General features: G+C 46.1%; 1 protein-coding gene across 2 annotated transcripts in view; it reads left to right on the top strand.

Moving 5' to 3' along the window:
- Nucleotides 1–9,585: 9,585 nt before the first annotated feature.
- Nucleotides 9,586–16,554, top strand: part of LOC121567610 (rho guanine nucleotide exchange factor 26-like) — a 70,026-nt gene continuing 63,057 nt past the window's right edge. For both annotated transcript variants that reach the window (XM_041877791.2, XM_041877790.2), the window contains exons 1-4: nt 9,586–9,800; nt 10,913–12,131; nt 14,173–14,224; nt 15,041–15,180. In XM_041877791.2, coding sequence (XP_041733725.2) covers nt 11,022–12,131; nt 14,173–14,224; nt 15,041–15,180 — 1,302 coding nt within the window. In that variant the 5' untranslated portion in view covers nt 9,586–9,800; nt 10,913–11,021. The remainder of the gene's footprint in view (nt 9,801–10,912; nt 12,132–14,172; nt 14,225–15,040; nt 15,181–16,554) is intronic.

Below are 16,554 nucleotides of genomic sequence, written 5' to 3'. Positions count from 1 at the left end.
TCAGTGTGTATCTGGCCCCTCTCCTGTCTCAGTGTGTATGTGGCTCCTCTCCTGTCTCAGTCTGTATGTGGCTCCTCTCCTGTCTCAGTCTGTGTCTGGCTCCTCTCCTGTCTCAGTCTGTATCTGGCTCCTCTCCTGTCTCAGTCTGTATCTGGCTCCTCTCCTGTCTCAGTCTGTATGTGGCTCCTCTCCTGTCTCAGTCTGTATCTGGCTCCTCTCCTGTCTCAGTCTGTGTCTGGCTCCTCTCCTGTCTCAGTCTGTGTCTGGCTCCTCTCCTGTCTCAGTCTGTATCTGGCTCCTCTCCTGTCTCAGTCTGTGTCTGGCTCCTCTCCTGTCTCAGTCTGTGTCTGGCTCCTCTCCTGTCTCAGTCTGTATCTGACTCCTCTCCTGTCTCAGTCTGTGTCTGGCTCCTCTCCTGTCTCAGTCTGTATCTGGCTCCTCTCCTGTCTCAGTCTGTATCTGACTCCTCTCCTGTCTCAGTCTGTGTCTGGCTCCTCTCCTGTCTCAGTCTGTGTCTGGCTCCTCTCCTGTCTCAGTCTGTATCTGACTCCTCTCCTGTCTCAGTCTGTGTCTGGCTCCTCTCCTGTCTCAGTCTGTATCTGGTTCCTCTCCTGTCTCAGTGTGTATCTGGCTCCTCTCCTGTCTCAGTCTGTGTCTGGCTCCTCTCCTGTCTCAGTGTGTATGTGGCTCCTCTCCTGTCTCAGTCTGTGTCTGGCTCCTCTCCTGTCTCAGTCTGTGTCTGGCTCCTCTCCTGTCTCAGTCTGTATCTGGCTCCTCTCCTGTCTGTGTCTGGCTCCTCTCCTGTCTCAGTCTGTGTCTGGCTCCTCTCCTGTCTCAGTCTGTGTCTGGCTCCTCTCCTGTCTCAGTCTGTATCTGGCTCCTCTCCTGTCTCAGTCTGTATCTGGCTCCTCTCCTGTCTCAGTCTGTATCTGACTCCTCTCCTGTCTCAGTCTGTATCTGGCTCCTCTCCTGTCTCAGTCTGTGTCTGGCTCCTCTCCTGTCTCAGTCTGTGTCTGGCTCCTCTCCTGTCTCAGTCTGTGTCTGGCTCCTCTCCTGTCTCAGTGTGTATCTGGCTCCTCTCCTGTCTCAGTCTGTGTCTGGCTCCTCTCCTGTCTCAGTCTGTGTCTGGCTCCTCTCCTGTCTCAGTCTGTGTCTGGCTCCTCTCCTGTCTCAGTCTGTATCTGGCTCCTCTCCTGTCTGTGTCTGGCTCCTCTCCTGTCTCAGTGTGTATCTGGCTCCTCTCCTGTCTCAGTCTGTATCTGGCTCCTCTCCTGTCTCAGTCTGTGTCTGGCTCCTCTCCTGTCTCAGTCTGTATCTGGCTCCTCTCCTGTCTCAGTCTGTATGTGGCTCCTCTCCTGTCTCAGTGTGTATCTGGCTCCTCTCCTGTCTCAGTCTGTATGTGGCTCCTCTCCTGTCTCAGTGTGTATCTGGCTCCTCTCCTGTCTCCGTCTGTATGTGGCTCCTCTCCTGTCTCAGTCTGTGTCTGGCTCCTCTCCTGTCTCAGTCTGTATCTGGCTCCTCTCCTGTCTAAGTCTGTATCTGGCTCCTCTCCTGTCTCAGTCTGTATCTGGCTCCTCTCCTGTCTCAGTCTGTATCTTGCTCTTCTCCTGTCTCACTTCACAGGGTTTCCTTTCCCTCTCTACCTCCTGTGCCGGTGGGAAAACACTATAGGCCTCTTTTGAAAAGCTGTCAGCTGAACAGAAGCCTTGACATTGTTTAACGATCAGAGCTGTTACACAAGCTCCCTTTCGTGTGCGTGTGTCTCCCTCGTCAACTCCCACACGTATACATTCATGACCCGTTTCCACTTTCACACACCTACACACACAGAAAGGTGTGGGCCTACAGCTAAAAATAATGGCACTCTCTAGAGCCCACTTCAGCCATTTCAGGAGCTGTTTCTATGACAGGAAGGGTCCTACAACATAACAAGTGCTTCTGATGTCTTAGGGCTGGACATTGTAGAGAGAGAGAGTAAGTGAGGTGAAGAGGACATTAAGTATCCTCCTCTTTCCTTTTGATCCCTCTCTCTCACGATGAAGAGTCACAACCTTCATCAACCTGTGTGTGGGATCATCTGTCTCTATAACCCCTCTGTCCCCCTGGTCTTCTCTCTTCTTCAAAGATATCTGCCCCTCCCCATGTTCCCTCTCCTCTTCCCAGATACCTGCCCCCTGCACCCCACCACATCTAAAGCCCCAGCTTGTCCTGAGGGTGACTGCTGGAAGAAGGCAGGTGGACTGGACCTGGGGGGTGGGTGAGGAGGGAGGGACAGGTGCTTATCACAATACACGGAAATGAGTTACTTTTGTGGTATAATTCAAGTCAATAATTTTGTCTGGTAATGTATATATTTTTTTTAATATGTTTGTTGTTCACCATGCTCCTGTGTCCACCTATCACTCAATGGAGAGGTAGAGGTGATGTTTAACAATAGACAAGACAAATGGCGCCACTTAGTGGAAATATGAAAGGCTACAGCAAAACAGTCTGGCATGTAGGGTCAAAGACAATTCAACTGTGGCGCGTTCAGCTGGACGCAAGGTTTTGGAACGTTCAGATAGAACAGGGTATGTAGAGCATGCCTTTCTAAAATGTAGAATAATGGACCACATCGGCTCTATGCATGGCATTTATACACTGGACAAAAATATAAACGCAACATGCAACAATTTCAGCGAGTTATAGTCAACTGAAATACATTCATTAGGCCCTAATCTATGGATTTCACATGACTGGGCAGGGGCGCAGCCATGGGTGGGCCTGGGAGGGCATAGGCCCACCCACTTGGGAGCCAGGCCCACCCACTGGGAAGCCAGGCCCAGTCAATCAGAATGAGTTTTTCCCCACAAAAGGGCTTTATTACAGACAGAAATACTCCTCAGTTTCATCAGCTGTCCGGGTGGCTGGGCTCAGATGATCCCACAGGTGAAGAAGCCGGATGTGGAGGTCCTGGGCTGGCGTAGTTACACGTGGTCTGCGGTTGTGAGGCCAGTTGGACGTACTGCCAAATTCTCTAAAACGACATTGGAGGTGGTAGAGAAATGAACATTAAATTCTCTGGCAATAGCTCTGGTGGACATTCCTACAGTCAGCATGCCCATTGCAAGCTCCCTCAAAACTTGAGACATCTGTGGCATTGTGTTGTGTGACAAAACTGCACATTTTAGATTGGCCTTTTATTGTACCTAGCACAAGGTTCACCTGGGTAATGATCATGCTGTTTAATCAGCTTCTTTATATGCTACACCTGTCAGGTGGATTGATTATATTGGTAAATGAGAAATGCTCACTAACAAGGATGTACAGTTGAAGTCGGAAGTTTACATACACCTTAGCCAAATACATTTAAACTCAGTTTTTCACAATTCCTTACATTTAATCCTAGTAAAAATTCCCTGTCTTAGGTCAGTTAGGATCACCACTTTATTCTAAGAATGTGAAATGTCAGAATAATAGTAGAGAGAATTATTTATTTCAGCTTCTTTTTCTTTCATCACATTCCAAGTGGGTCAGAAGTTTACATACTCTCAATTAGTATTTGGTAACATTGCCTTTAAATTGTTTAACTTGGGTCAACCTTGGGGCCTTCCAGAAGCTTCCCAAAATAAGTTGGGTGAATTTTGGCCAATTCCTCCTGACAGAGCTGGTGTAACTGAGTCAGGTTTGTAGGCCTCCTTGCTCAAACACGCTTTTTCAGTTCTGCCCACAAATGTTCTATAGGATTGAAGTCAGGGCTTTATGATGGCCACTCCAATACCTTGACTTTGTTGTCCTTAAGCCATTTTGCCACAGCTTTGGAAGTATGCTTGGGGTCATTGTCCATTTGGAAGACCCATTTTCGACCAAGCTTTAACTTCCTGACTGATGTTGCTGCAATATATCCACATAATTTTCCTTCCTCATGATGCCATCTATTTTGTGAAGTGCACCAGTCCCTCCTGCAGCAAAGCACCCCCACAGCATGATGTTGCCACCCCCGTGCTTCACAGTTGGGATGGTGTTCTTCGGCTTGCAAGCAACCCCATTTTTCCTCCAAACATAACGATGGTCATTAAAGCCAAACTGTTCTATTTTTGTTTCATCAGACCAGAGTACATTTCTCAAAAAAGTACAATCTTTGTCCCCATGTGCAGTTGCAAACCGTAGTCTGGCTTTTTTATGGTGGTTTTGGAGCAGTGGCTTCTTCCTTGCTGAGTGGCCTTTCAGGTTATGTCAATATAGGACTCGTTTTACTGTGGATATAGATACTTTTGTTCCTGTTTCCTCCAGCATCTTCACAAGGTCGTTTGCTGTTGTTCTGGTATTGATTTGCACTTTTCGCACCAAAGTACGTTAATCTCTAGGAAACAGAATGCGTCTCCTTCCTGAGCGGTATGATGGCTGCGTGGTCCCATGGTGTTTATACTTGCATACTATTGTTTGTACAGATGAACGTGATACCTTCAGGCGTTTGGAAATTGCTCCCAAGGATGAACCAGACTTGTGGAGGTCTACCATTTTTTTTCTAAAGTCTTGGCTGATTTCTTTGGATTTTCCCATGATGTCAAGCAAAGAGGCACTGAGTTTGAAGGTAGGCCTTGAAATACACTGCTCAAAAAAATAAAGGGAACACTAAAATAACACATCCTAGATCTGAATGAATGAAATAATCTTATTAAATACTTTTTTCTTTACATAGTTGAATGTGCTGACAACAAAATCACCCAAAAATTATCAATTGAAATCAAATTTATCAACCCATGGAGGTCTGGATTTGGAGTCAACCTCAAAATTAAAGTGGAAAACCACACTACAGGCTGATCCAACTTTGATGTAATGTCCTTAAAACAAGTCAAAATGACGCTCAGTAGTGTGTGTGGCCTCCACGTGCCTGTATGACCTCCCTACAATGCCTGGGCATGCTCCTGATGAGGTGGCGGATGGTCTCCTAAGGGATCTCCTCCCAGACCTGGACTAAAGCATCCGCCAACTCCTGGACAGTCTGTGGTGCAACGTGGCGTTGGTGGATGGAGCGAGACATGATATCCCAGATGTGCTCAATTGGATTCAGGTCTGGGGAACGGGCGGGCCAGTCCATAGCATCAATGCCTTCCTCTTGCAGGAACAGCTGACACACTCCAGCCACATGAGGTCTAGCATTGTCTTGCATTAGGAGGAACCCAGGGCCAACCGCACCAGCATATGGTCTCACAAGGAGTCTGAGGATCTCATCTCGGTACCTAATGGCAGTCAGGCTACCTCTGGCGAGCACATGGAGGGCTGTGCGGCCCCCCAAAGAAATGCCACCCCACACCATGACTGACCCACCGCCAAACCGGTCATGCTGGAGGATGTTGCAGGCAGCAGAACGTTCTCCACGGCGTCTCCAGACTCTGTCACGTCTGTCACATGTGCTCAGTGTAAACCTGCTTTCATCTGTGAAGAGCACAGGGCGCCAGTGGCGAATTTGCCAATCTTGGTGTTCTCTGGCAAATGCCAACGTCCTGCACGGTGTTGGGCTGTAAGCACAACCCCCACCTGTGGACGTCGGGCCCTCATACCACCCTCATGGAGTCTGTTTCTGACCGTTTGAGCAGACACATGCACATTCGTGGCCTGCTGGAGGTCATTTTGCAGGGCTCTGGCAGTGCTCCTCCTGCTCCTCATTGCACAAAGGCGGAGGTAGCAGTCCTGCTGCTGGGTTGTTGCCCTCCTACGGCCTCCTCCACGTCTCCTGATGTACTGGCCTGTCTCCTGGTAGCGCCTCCATGCTCTGGACACTACGCTGACAGACACAGCAAACCTTCTTGCCACAGCTCGCATTGATGTGCCATCCTGGATGAGCTGCACTACCTGAGCCACTTGTGTGGGTTGTAGACTCTGTCTCATGCTACCACTAGAGTGAAAGCACCGTCAGCATTCAAAAGTCACCAAAACATCAGCCAGGAAGCATAGGAACTGAGAAGTGGTCTGTGGTCACCACCTGCAAAACCAGTCCTTTATTGGGGGTGTCTTGCTAATTGCCTATAATTTCCACCTGTTGTCTATTCCATTTGCACAACAGCATGTGAAATGTATTGTCAATCAGTGTTGCTTCCTAAGTGGACAGTTTGATTTCACAGAAGTGTGAATGACTTGGAGTTACATTGTGTTGTTTAAGTGTTCCCCTAATTTTTTTGAGCAGTGTACATCCACAGGTACACCTTCAATTGACTCAAATGATGTCAATTAGCCTATCAGAAGCTTCTAAAGCCATGACATCATTTTCTGGAATTTTCCAAGCTGTTTAAAGGCACAGTCAACTTAGTGTATGTAAACTTCTGACCCACTGGAATTGTGATACATTGAATTATAAGTGAAATAATCTGTCTGTAAACAATTGTTGGAAAAATGACTTGTGTCATGCACAAAGTAGATGTCCTAACCGACTTGCCAAAACTATAGTTTGTTAACAAGAAATTTGTGGAGTGGTTGAAAAACGAGTTTTAATGACTCCAACCTAAGTGTATGTAAACTTCCGACTTCAACTGTAAACAAATGTGTGCACAACATTTTCGAGAAATAAGCTTTTTGTGCATATGGAAAATTTCCGGGATGTTTTATTTCAGCTCATGAAACATGGACCAACATTTTACATGTTACGTTTATATTTTTGTTCAGTATATTTACAACTTTCGATATCTTTTGGAAACTGAACATGGCCTTGGTAGGGTTACAAATTCATAAATGGCATATTATAACGGGACTGGGAAGCAGATAAATAATTTACAGTGCGACAAAATATGCTTTGTTGTCTAGATCTCTGCTTATTTTAAAACCATAAATTGATTTGTTTTGTTTTGAGTCTGTTTTGGAAGGGACTGGTAAAACATGAGAGCACATCGCGCAATATCACTATGATAAGGCGTTACATGAATTTAGACCGCAACCGCACAAAACTGAAGAGAGCTTGCGTGCAATCGGCTACTGCCTGTAGGGTGCTGCAAATCATTAGAGTTCTCCACTATTAGAGGAATGTTTTGTTTTCCACACACGTTCTGGTTATGTCATGGCAAATATTCAAGCCATTAAAACAGCAAATGTTGATTTCAGGTAGCCTAGTCTACAAAAAAAAAAGTTTTTGTAGGCATATTGTCGTTCAGTGTAGGTGCAACCCTTATTCATAGAGACATTGGATGTCCCCTTGTATGAGAAATGGCCCGATGAAGCTCAACGCCGACCAAATGCTTTTTCTAAATACAAAATGCCTCGCACATGATACAGTTTTGAAACATTTGAAACTTAACTTTCATGTAAAAAAATTAATAAATATATCATATAAAATACACACTTAATGTATGCCGTTTACACTCTAAAAAGAAAAGGTTCCTGGATGATCCTTTAGGGGTTCTTCTAATTGAAACTGTGGGGGAACCCTTATAAGTTCTTCAAAAAATCCCTTTTAATGGATCCTCGAAGAACCTTTTGAAGGACCTTTTGGGGTAAATTTTTTGAACTACCCCCCCCCCTCTGCTTTGCCACTAAAATCATAATAACCACTGTGAACTCAAATATTGTGTTATTGTTATACATATTATTATTATAATAATAATATGTATAACAATAACACAATATTTGAGTTCACAGTGCTTATTATGATTTTAGTGGCAAAGCAGAAAGAAAAATCAAAATATGAGGTAAACTCCCAGCAGAGCCCCACCTCCAATGGGTATATCCTCTGGAGTGTTGATGTTAATGTGTTGATGTTCTCCGTATCCACAGCCAGAATAATTTTGCAGTGCATCTAACAGGTTTCCTGTTTTATCCTGTTTTATCCATCAGAGGTGTACGGAGGGTGAAATCTGTGAATCCCCAAAAACAGTAATTATGCAGATGATTAACAAAAAATTTTCCCGACAGTATTCATACCTTGGTATTGTGGTGAATGTGGATGAAGAAAAAAAACTGTTTTGATCATGGTTTTCATACACATACCTTGTCCATAATGTAGAGGCCTATGGGATATTCATGGAAGAGGTAAGGGAGGAGGATGGTACATGTGATCAGCATAACATACCAATACCAATTGACATACCTTTGTATGCCTCCTCGTCTGTATACCTGCAGACACAGACACAAAAGTGAGCAGTTCATTAATCTGCCCGCAATACAGCTAGCCTTCAACATATTCTCATAGCCTACATATTCTTACCTCTTTGTTGATTGATATCCATTGAATTGTGTAAATTTTCGGTTTTAGACAGATTTGCACAAATATGAAAATATAGATGGGTATCATCATAAAACAATATGAATTTAGATCATACAAGGGACAAAGCTTACCTTAAATTGAGGAGATCTTTACATTTTTCAGTTAAGTACCTGCACCTGCTGTCCTTTCAAATGGAAACGTTTCAGTTGGGCAGTTAGGTTCCTGCAAGAACCCCCACCAACTAAGGAGGTTCCTCGATGAACCCCACCTCCTATGGGGTTCTTGGAAGAACCTTTTGGGGGCCATTTTCAGTGCCAAGAACCCTAAGCTTATTCAAAGAACTTTGAGGATCTTAGAAGAACCCTTGTTGAACCCCTAATTTTTAGAGTGTAGGAATGTTGCACCCGGCTGTAGTTTGAGAAACAGACAGAAATGTGGAAAGGAATGGTCCAATGGAAATGCAAGGTGAGAGGATGTCAGCTGAGGCAGTGTGCGGTAGAGCATGGTGCTTGCAACGCCAGGGTTGTGGGTTCGATTCCCACAGGGTGCCAGTATGAAAAAAAAAAAAATGCACTCACTAACTGTAAGCCGCTCTGGATAGGAGCGTCTGCTAAATGACTAAAATGTAAAATGTAAAAAAAAAAAGGAAAACAGCTGGGTGCACTTTTGCAAAACTGAGCAGAGTAAGTATATTTTGTATTTGAAAGATTCTTTCTCGCTTATATGAAAGTTAAGTTCCAAAGGTTTCCAAATCAGTATAGTTAGCGAAGATGAATAACATTTCTAAACGTTAAAAAAGAGCGTTGGGATCGTAGCTCACATGGAGCCAGCTGTCCTCCAAACCATCAGCTGAGAACCGAAGACGGGGGACTGGCTGGAAGCCACCTTGGGCCCCCTTGGGTTCTCGAGAGCTAGTGTAGGTCTAGCCTACTGTATTTCAAAAACATATTGGATAAGATTGTAACATTTGTCACTCAGAAGTCTTGAGTTTCCACTGTCATTGGAATCTGTGTAGGCAAAGTGTTGTATTTATGTATTAGCAAATGTTTAATCTAGACTTCATGTAGTCTACTGTGGCTGTACTCTAAAGAACCACAGTGTGGCGCTAAATCACTGAACATTTCTAGATGGTGAACTAGTCCCATACTTCACTTTCCAAAGTGGTCCCAAATGTAAATAATTTTTCTCTAAATGGACACTGTGATTTTGTTGACTATATGCCTACATTATTTAGGACATTTTATTTTCACTTTTGTCTTATAATGTTTAGGTGCAGGGCTTTCATTCTCTTTAGTTAACGAAATAAAAGTTCAACTCGGTCGAATTGTAGTGCACATGACGTCACGTGAACCTGGGAAGGCTTCTGTCCTGTTTGGCAATAGGCATTCCCCCTGCTCAGTCCTCCTCCTGAACATACGACCCGGGTCACTCTCGGAGATAACACACCGACATATAGGACTTCGAGACACGGTGAAAACAGCCGATGGTCCCCGGATTACTGCACAAAGGAATAGTTTACCCCAAGCATAAATAAGCTCTCAAACAACAAGAAAACTTTGCCTATTATATTGAGCACTGCAGGACACCATGACGAGGTTTTGCAGGGAAACGACGAGTCAATAGAAAGGTAGGTCTAGTTTATCCCTCACGGGTTACTGGAAGACAACGCTCGCCGTTCTGCGTTGGAACTGTTATTTTTTAGGTCAATGGTGGGAACTCTCACTCGTAACATTGTTTCCCCGTCTTTCTGTGGCTACAATAGCCAGCCTACTTCTCTGCATAGACGATATTCGCATGTGTTGTCTGAACGTGTTCTGCTGCATAGTTTTGAACTACTCCTTAACTCATTTAGAGCGTTATAATTGAGGGTAAACTTTCCTCCGCTGACTGCATGCCTGTCTGTCACTGTCAAGCAGTGGTCCTCTACTGTATCAGTGTTCTATTGTGGTCCAATGCTCTTCATGGATATTAGGCTGTTGGTGCAGTGGTAAAGTAATTACATTACACCAAGTCATTGGACGAAGGCGTCTTCTTTAGGGGGGAGTTTTGGTAAAATCTCCAACGCTCGGTGTGAACATTAACATGCATGGCTTGCAGTACGGTTTTGGAAGCATATCAGCGAGATATCATTTTCAAAAAACAAAAGGTTAAATTGTTAGGGTTATTGTTCACACAAGGCAATATCTCCATGTTACAGCGCTTGTGTACGGAAAACAGATGGAAGACAAGAGGCGATCACCTGTGTTAATGATCTATCTAGCATGCTCCTAACACCTGTGCTAATGATCTATCTAGCATGCTCCTAACACCTGTGTATAAGCATAACTCAAGCGTAACACGGGAATGTGGCGGAAGTGTAGTTTCATGGGATGGAGGCGCCCATATCTGTATGGATCTTTAACTGCTACAGTAAGTGTATATTTATTTATTTGAAGGATTCTTTCTTGCTGATTTAAAGATAAGGGCCATATGTTTTGAATGCCATATTCCAAGCGATGATTATTGACGTTTGTAAACGTTTAAACAGCGTTGGGATTGTAGTTTACATGAGGCAGTCGTGGGCGAAGCTAATGGCTGAGAACTGTAAGGAGAAGGCAGAATGCCGCCTAGAGTTTTAGAGGGCTATGGAATGACCCAACTTGTGACCTCACAGACAGCCCTAACCCTGAAAAATAAGGACTCACTCTGCTCCCACTCCAGCTTTGATTTTGATTGATCTCTCTTTGTGTTTACCACCAGGGGTTATTGCAGTTCTCAGTGGGGTTGGGATGTTTGCACAGTGACCAGTCTCGTCGGACAAGACTCCAGCTCCGCAGTGAGAAAGAAAAGACAAGAGTGATTGAGCACCATGGAGGGCGGGAATGAGGTAGATCTGTCCAACAATAACATCACCCCGCTGTGGAAGCGTCACTCAGCCAACCACACTGGCCCCAGCAAGACAAAGGCCCGGCCCCTCAGCTACCAGATAGACAGACTTCACATGACAGACTTCCCCGTAGAGGACAACAAGTGCAGCTTTACACTGAGCCAGCCCGCAGAGAGACTGGTGGCTATGCCGGGAGGAGGGATGGTCATTCTGAAGCACCTTCTCAACCAACCCGCCAGGAAAACACGGGTGGTCAGGAGTATAAGCATCGGACATCTGCCCAAAGGACGTTTCTCTCTGTCTAAGTTCAAGTCGAAGGATGATAAGTCGCCGTCATTGGACAATAAGGCATACCACGGTGGGAGTGTTGGTAAAATCGGTAACGGGGAGAAGGTGTGGTCGGACCAGACCTCCCCTTCTTCCTACCACCCTTTAAATCCTCGTCCTTCTCCCCCTAACCCCAGCCCCTCTCCCCCTAGTCTCCACACCCCTACCCCATCTCACAGCTCCACCTCCAGTATCTCCTCCCTCACCTCCACCTTCTCCCCTTCTGACCCCCCCACACCCCGCAGCCCCTCCCCTGCTGACATGTCTGCCCCGTCTCCTTCTCCCACTCCCTCCCTCTCTCCTCCTCCCTCCATTGTCCTCAGCACCCACAGTGCCGCTGCCCTGAAGACGGGCACCCAGCAGCTGATACCCAAAGGCCTGGCGTCCCTGAGCAAGGTCTCTCCTGCTGGGGTACAGAGCCAGGCCCTGGGGGTTCTGCTGGGCCTGAATCCTACCAAGCGGGCCCTGCGAGCCCTCAGCATGGTGGAGACTGGAACCTTCTTCTCCACGGACGGAGGGTCCAGGGGAGGGGGAGAGGGGACAGACCAAGATGAGAGCCCTGGGACTCTGAAGAGAGGGTTGAGATCTACCTCGTACAGGAGAGCAGTGGTGAGTGGAGTGGAAATGGAAGTACCGTCTGTAGACCCCAAGACCCATCGCCTGTCTCAGCCTGTAGTCCCCAAGACCCATCGTCTGTCTCAGCCTGTACTCAAAGGACTACAGGCGGTCAAGGAGAGCCCTACCAGCCCTGGGAAGAAGAACAAGGTATCGAAGAGATGTATTCAGTTATTATTTTTCCAGGAAATTGTCATTACTGTTAACTGCTATGTCATGGGAACCGTTCTCCCCTTGCTTTGGCCTGTGTGCCTGGATATTATTACTGTCTGTTACCCTGCAGAGTCACACTACAGTTTACTAACACTACTCTGCCAGATGGGTTCATGTTGTTGTTCTACTGAAGTTCAGATCAGGACCAAAGTCCACAGCTAGCTTAAAGTTGGAACAATGTCAGGAGGAGCTTGTGTTGAAGTCAGGCTAATAGTGAAAACGTATGATTGCAATACACACACACACACGCGCACACACACACTCCATTCCACTGCTCTGTAATTAGGCGGGGTCAGGTTGACAGGTCAGTGCAGAGGTCAGGGGTCAAGAGCAGGTGACAGGGGACCTACTTATACCCGTCATTTAGAATGTGATAGGTGTGGGGGGAGAGGATTAGACGTGGGCTAATTTGAAGGCATTTGTAAGGTAACCAACTTGGTACGATAATGTAATTCATAACCAGATTTGGCTAATAAAGCATCATTTAGGATATTGTGCTGATACTCACATGCACATGATAACAGATCTAGTGACAGTTTTATTTCTCAGTTCATAATGGTACCGTATTTTCCGCACTTAAAAGCCTTTAATTTTCTCAAAAAACGACAGTGCGCCTTATAATCCGGAGCGCCTTATATATGGATCAATTGGTTAATTGGTTGATCCATACTGGTTGTACACGGCGCTCAAGGTGCTCTGTCAAAATGTTTCAGTATGAAAAACCAATAAAAACAATTTAATAATAATGAAATGTTTCAGTACGACTGGTAAACTACAAAGCCGCACCACTTGCAGCATTACGGTAGCCAGTACACACCGGTATTGTGCTTACTCACAGTCCCACACCACTTGTGTGTGTATAAAGACCCCAAAATGGCACCTTTCAAGAGACACGCTTACGACGCAGAGTTCAAGCTCAAGGCTGTCGGTCATGCAGTAGAATATGGGAATAGAGCAGCAGCGAGAGAATTCAACATTAATGAATCAATGGTACGGAAGTGGAGGAAGCAAGAAGATGACCTGCGCCAAGTAAAGAAGACTAAACAGAGTTTCCGTGGGAACAAAGCGAGATGGCCACAGTTAGAGGACAAACTCGAACAGTGGGTTGTTGAACAGAGAGCAGCAAGTAGAAGCGTCTCTACAGTCACTATTCGAATGAAGGCAACAGCGCTAGCACGGGACATGACAATCGATGAATTTCGAGGCGGTCCTTCTTGGTGCTTTCGTTTTATGAAAAGACGTAATCTCTCCATCCGCACACGAACTACCGTCTCGCAGCAACTGCCAAAAGATTACCAAGAAAAACTGGTCACTTTCCGCGCATACTGCAAAAAGAAGATCACTGAAAAGAAGATCCGGCCAGAGCACATCACCAACATGGACGAGGTTCCACTCACCTTTGATATTCCCGTGAACCGCACTGTGGAGAAAACGGGGACCAGTACGGTGTCTGTACGTACCACAGGGAATGAGAAGTCATCCTTCACTGTAGTTCTCGCCTGCCAGGCTAATGGCCAGAAACTTCCACCCATGATTATTTTCAAGAGGAAGACCTTGCCAAAAGAGAACTTTCCAGCCGGCGTCGTCATCAAAGCTAGCCCGAAGGGATGGATGGATGAGGAAAAGATGAGTGAGTGGCTGAGAGAAATTTACGTCAAGAGACCGGGTGGCTTTTTCCACACAGCTCCGTCCCTATTGATCTACGACTCATTCCTTTTAGCACAGCTCCATCTAGTGGATGCATAACGCAACCCCAGTCAATTCGTTTGACTACAGTATCTTCTATTCTATGCGCCTTATAATCCGGTGCGCCCTATATATGAAAACAGTTCTAAAATAGGCCATTCATTGAAGGTGCGCTTTATAATCCGGTGCGCCTTATAGTGCGGGAAATACGGTAATATAAGGGTGGGGCAGGGAGAGCTGATCCTGGGCCTGTTGTTAATAGTGACATAGCCATGGGGTCTTCTTCTCTCAGCGTCCTGATAAGAAGACAGGACTGATCACACAGAGGACATTTGACAGTGAAGGTGAGTGCCACTTCTCCGTCTTAGTCATTTATATGAACTAGTTATGACTGTGACTTTCTATCCATGTTTGATGTCTTGCTCTCATTGGGAACTGTACTATTGTGATGCGCCCTCAACCTGTCTGTCTGTCAGTGGTGTGATCCACCCCCAACCTGCCTGTCTGTCAGTGGTGTGATCCACCCCCAACCTGCCTGTCTGTCAGTGGTGTGATCCACCCTAAACCTGTATGTCAGTGGTGTGATCCGCCCTCAACCTGTATGTCAGTGGTGTGATCCGCCCTCAACCTGTATGTCAGTGGTGTGATCCACCCTTAACCTGTCTGTCAGTGGTGTGATCCACCCTTAACCTGTCTGTCAGTGGTGTGATGCGCCCTCAACCTGTCTCTCTGTCAGTGGTGTGATCCACCCCCAACCTGTCTGTCAGTGGTGTGATCCACCCCCAACCTGTCTCTCTGTCAGTGGTGTGATGCGCCCTCAACCTGTCTCTCTGTCAGTGGTGTGATCCACCATCAACCTGTCTGTCTGTGGTGTGATCCACCATCAACCTGTCTGTCTATGGTGTGATCCACCATCAACCTGTCTGTCTGTGGTGTGATCCACCATCAACCTGTCTGTCTATGGTGTGATCCACCATCAACCTGTCTGTCTATGGTGTGATCCACCATCAACCTGTCTGTCTATGGTGTGATCCACCATCAACCTGTCTGTCTATGGTGTGATCCACCATCAACCTGTCTGTCTATGGTGTGATCCACCATCAACCTGTCTGTCTGTGGTGTGATCCACCATCAACCTGTCTGTCTATGGTGTGTTCTAGAGGAGGAACTGTATCAGAACTACCAGGAGAAAGCTCTTCACAATGACTCTGATGAGGACCAGTTCAAAGAGGCCAAACCTGCCGACCGCATCGTGGTGCAGTACAGGCCCATACGCACCTCCTGGAGCCAACTCAGTGTGGTGAGACACATTCACACACACAGACACAGTGCATCATGGTGCAGTTCCTGTCTGCTCATACAGTACAGCAGGGTTCTTCAATTCCGGTCCTGGAGGGCCGAAACACTTCTGTTTTTTATTTCTACCTGGTAGTTAATTGCACTCACCTGGCGTCCCAGGTCTGAATTAGCCCCTGATTAGAAGGAGAGGATGAAAAACAGAGGTGTTTCGGCCCTCCAGGACCGGAATTGAAGAACCCTGCAGTACAGAGACAAACACAGTGTCTGGTTTGGGAGATGGAATGCCGGTGCTGTGCAGGATGTTGTCCCATCTGGTCTGGATGCAGTCCTTACCCACTCTCTATACTGAGTGTCTGTCTGTTTCTCCCTGTCCACATCTGTCTCTCTCTGTTTTGCTGTCTCTGTCTGTCTCTCTCTCTCTCTCTTAATTTCTCTCTGTAAAGAGAGAGAGTGGGATATGATACAAAGATGGCAGTCACCAGTGTGGTGACTCCGATTTTATGACATTATGTAATCCAGTTTGGACCCAGGATGGTAGGATAGAGAGAGAGAGAGAGGTTTCTGATGTGTCACTGCAGACGGTACAGGACACTTATTTCTGATGGAGATATTCATACTTATTGTTTCCAATGTGTGGAGGAGGATAAAGGGGTAGACGATAACACTAATCTGTACTGTCCTGTGTTTGATGCCAGATGGAAGGTCTGTGGGCCGTGACTTCTGTGACAGGCTGTAGTGTTTTATAGTAGTTGGATGTGCTGCTGTTTCCACTGTGACAGGGCAGGCTTTAGTGTTTTTATAGTCGTTGGATGGAGGCTTGGGCGGTATCCAGATTGTCATACCTTCATACTGACCTTGTGCCATACCGGGATATAAAGTAATACCGGCACTGAACACAAGGGGCGCTGTTTCCAAACCTCACTGATACTCTGTAATCCGAAGGTTAGCAATGCTAACAAGTAGATGTAAAATCCCGTAGAGAATGCTAACTAAATGCTAACGAGCGCATTGCAAACATTTTGTACAGTTTCTGACCTAAACTATACAAGTAACTCAAAAATGCTACTCACAGTTTGCTGCACGCACAAAACAAATATAAGACAGCAAGGCTCTTGATCCAGGAGGGGATTATCTGCTGTTACCAAACGACTGCTTGATTTGGAAGAAGCTAACCACTTAGCTAGATGGCTAACTAGCTACTAAATTAGCAAACCAAATGCACAACTGCAGAGCATTTAGCACATTTTAGACAGTTAACCTAATAGTTATAAGATATCATCGCCAGGGTTGTGGGTTCGATTCCCACGAGGGACCAGTATGAACAAATATGAAAATGTATGCACTTACTACTGTAAGTCGCTCTGGATAAGAGCGT

The sequence above is a fragment of the Coregonus clupeaformis genome, chromosome 6 (assembly GCF_020615455.1).
Source record: "Coregonus clupeaformis isolate EN_2021a chromosome 6, ASM2061545v1, whole genome shotgun sequence".
In the NCBI taxonomy this organism is placed as follows: domain Eukaryota; kingdom Metazoa; phylum Chordata; class Actinopteri; order Salmoniformes; family Salmonidae; genus Coregonus; species Coregonus clupeaformis.
The sequence above is the reverse complement of the archived record's forward strand: the minus strand, read 5'-3'. Positions and strand labels throughout refer to the sequence as shown.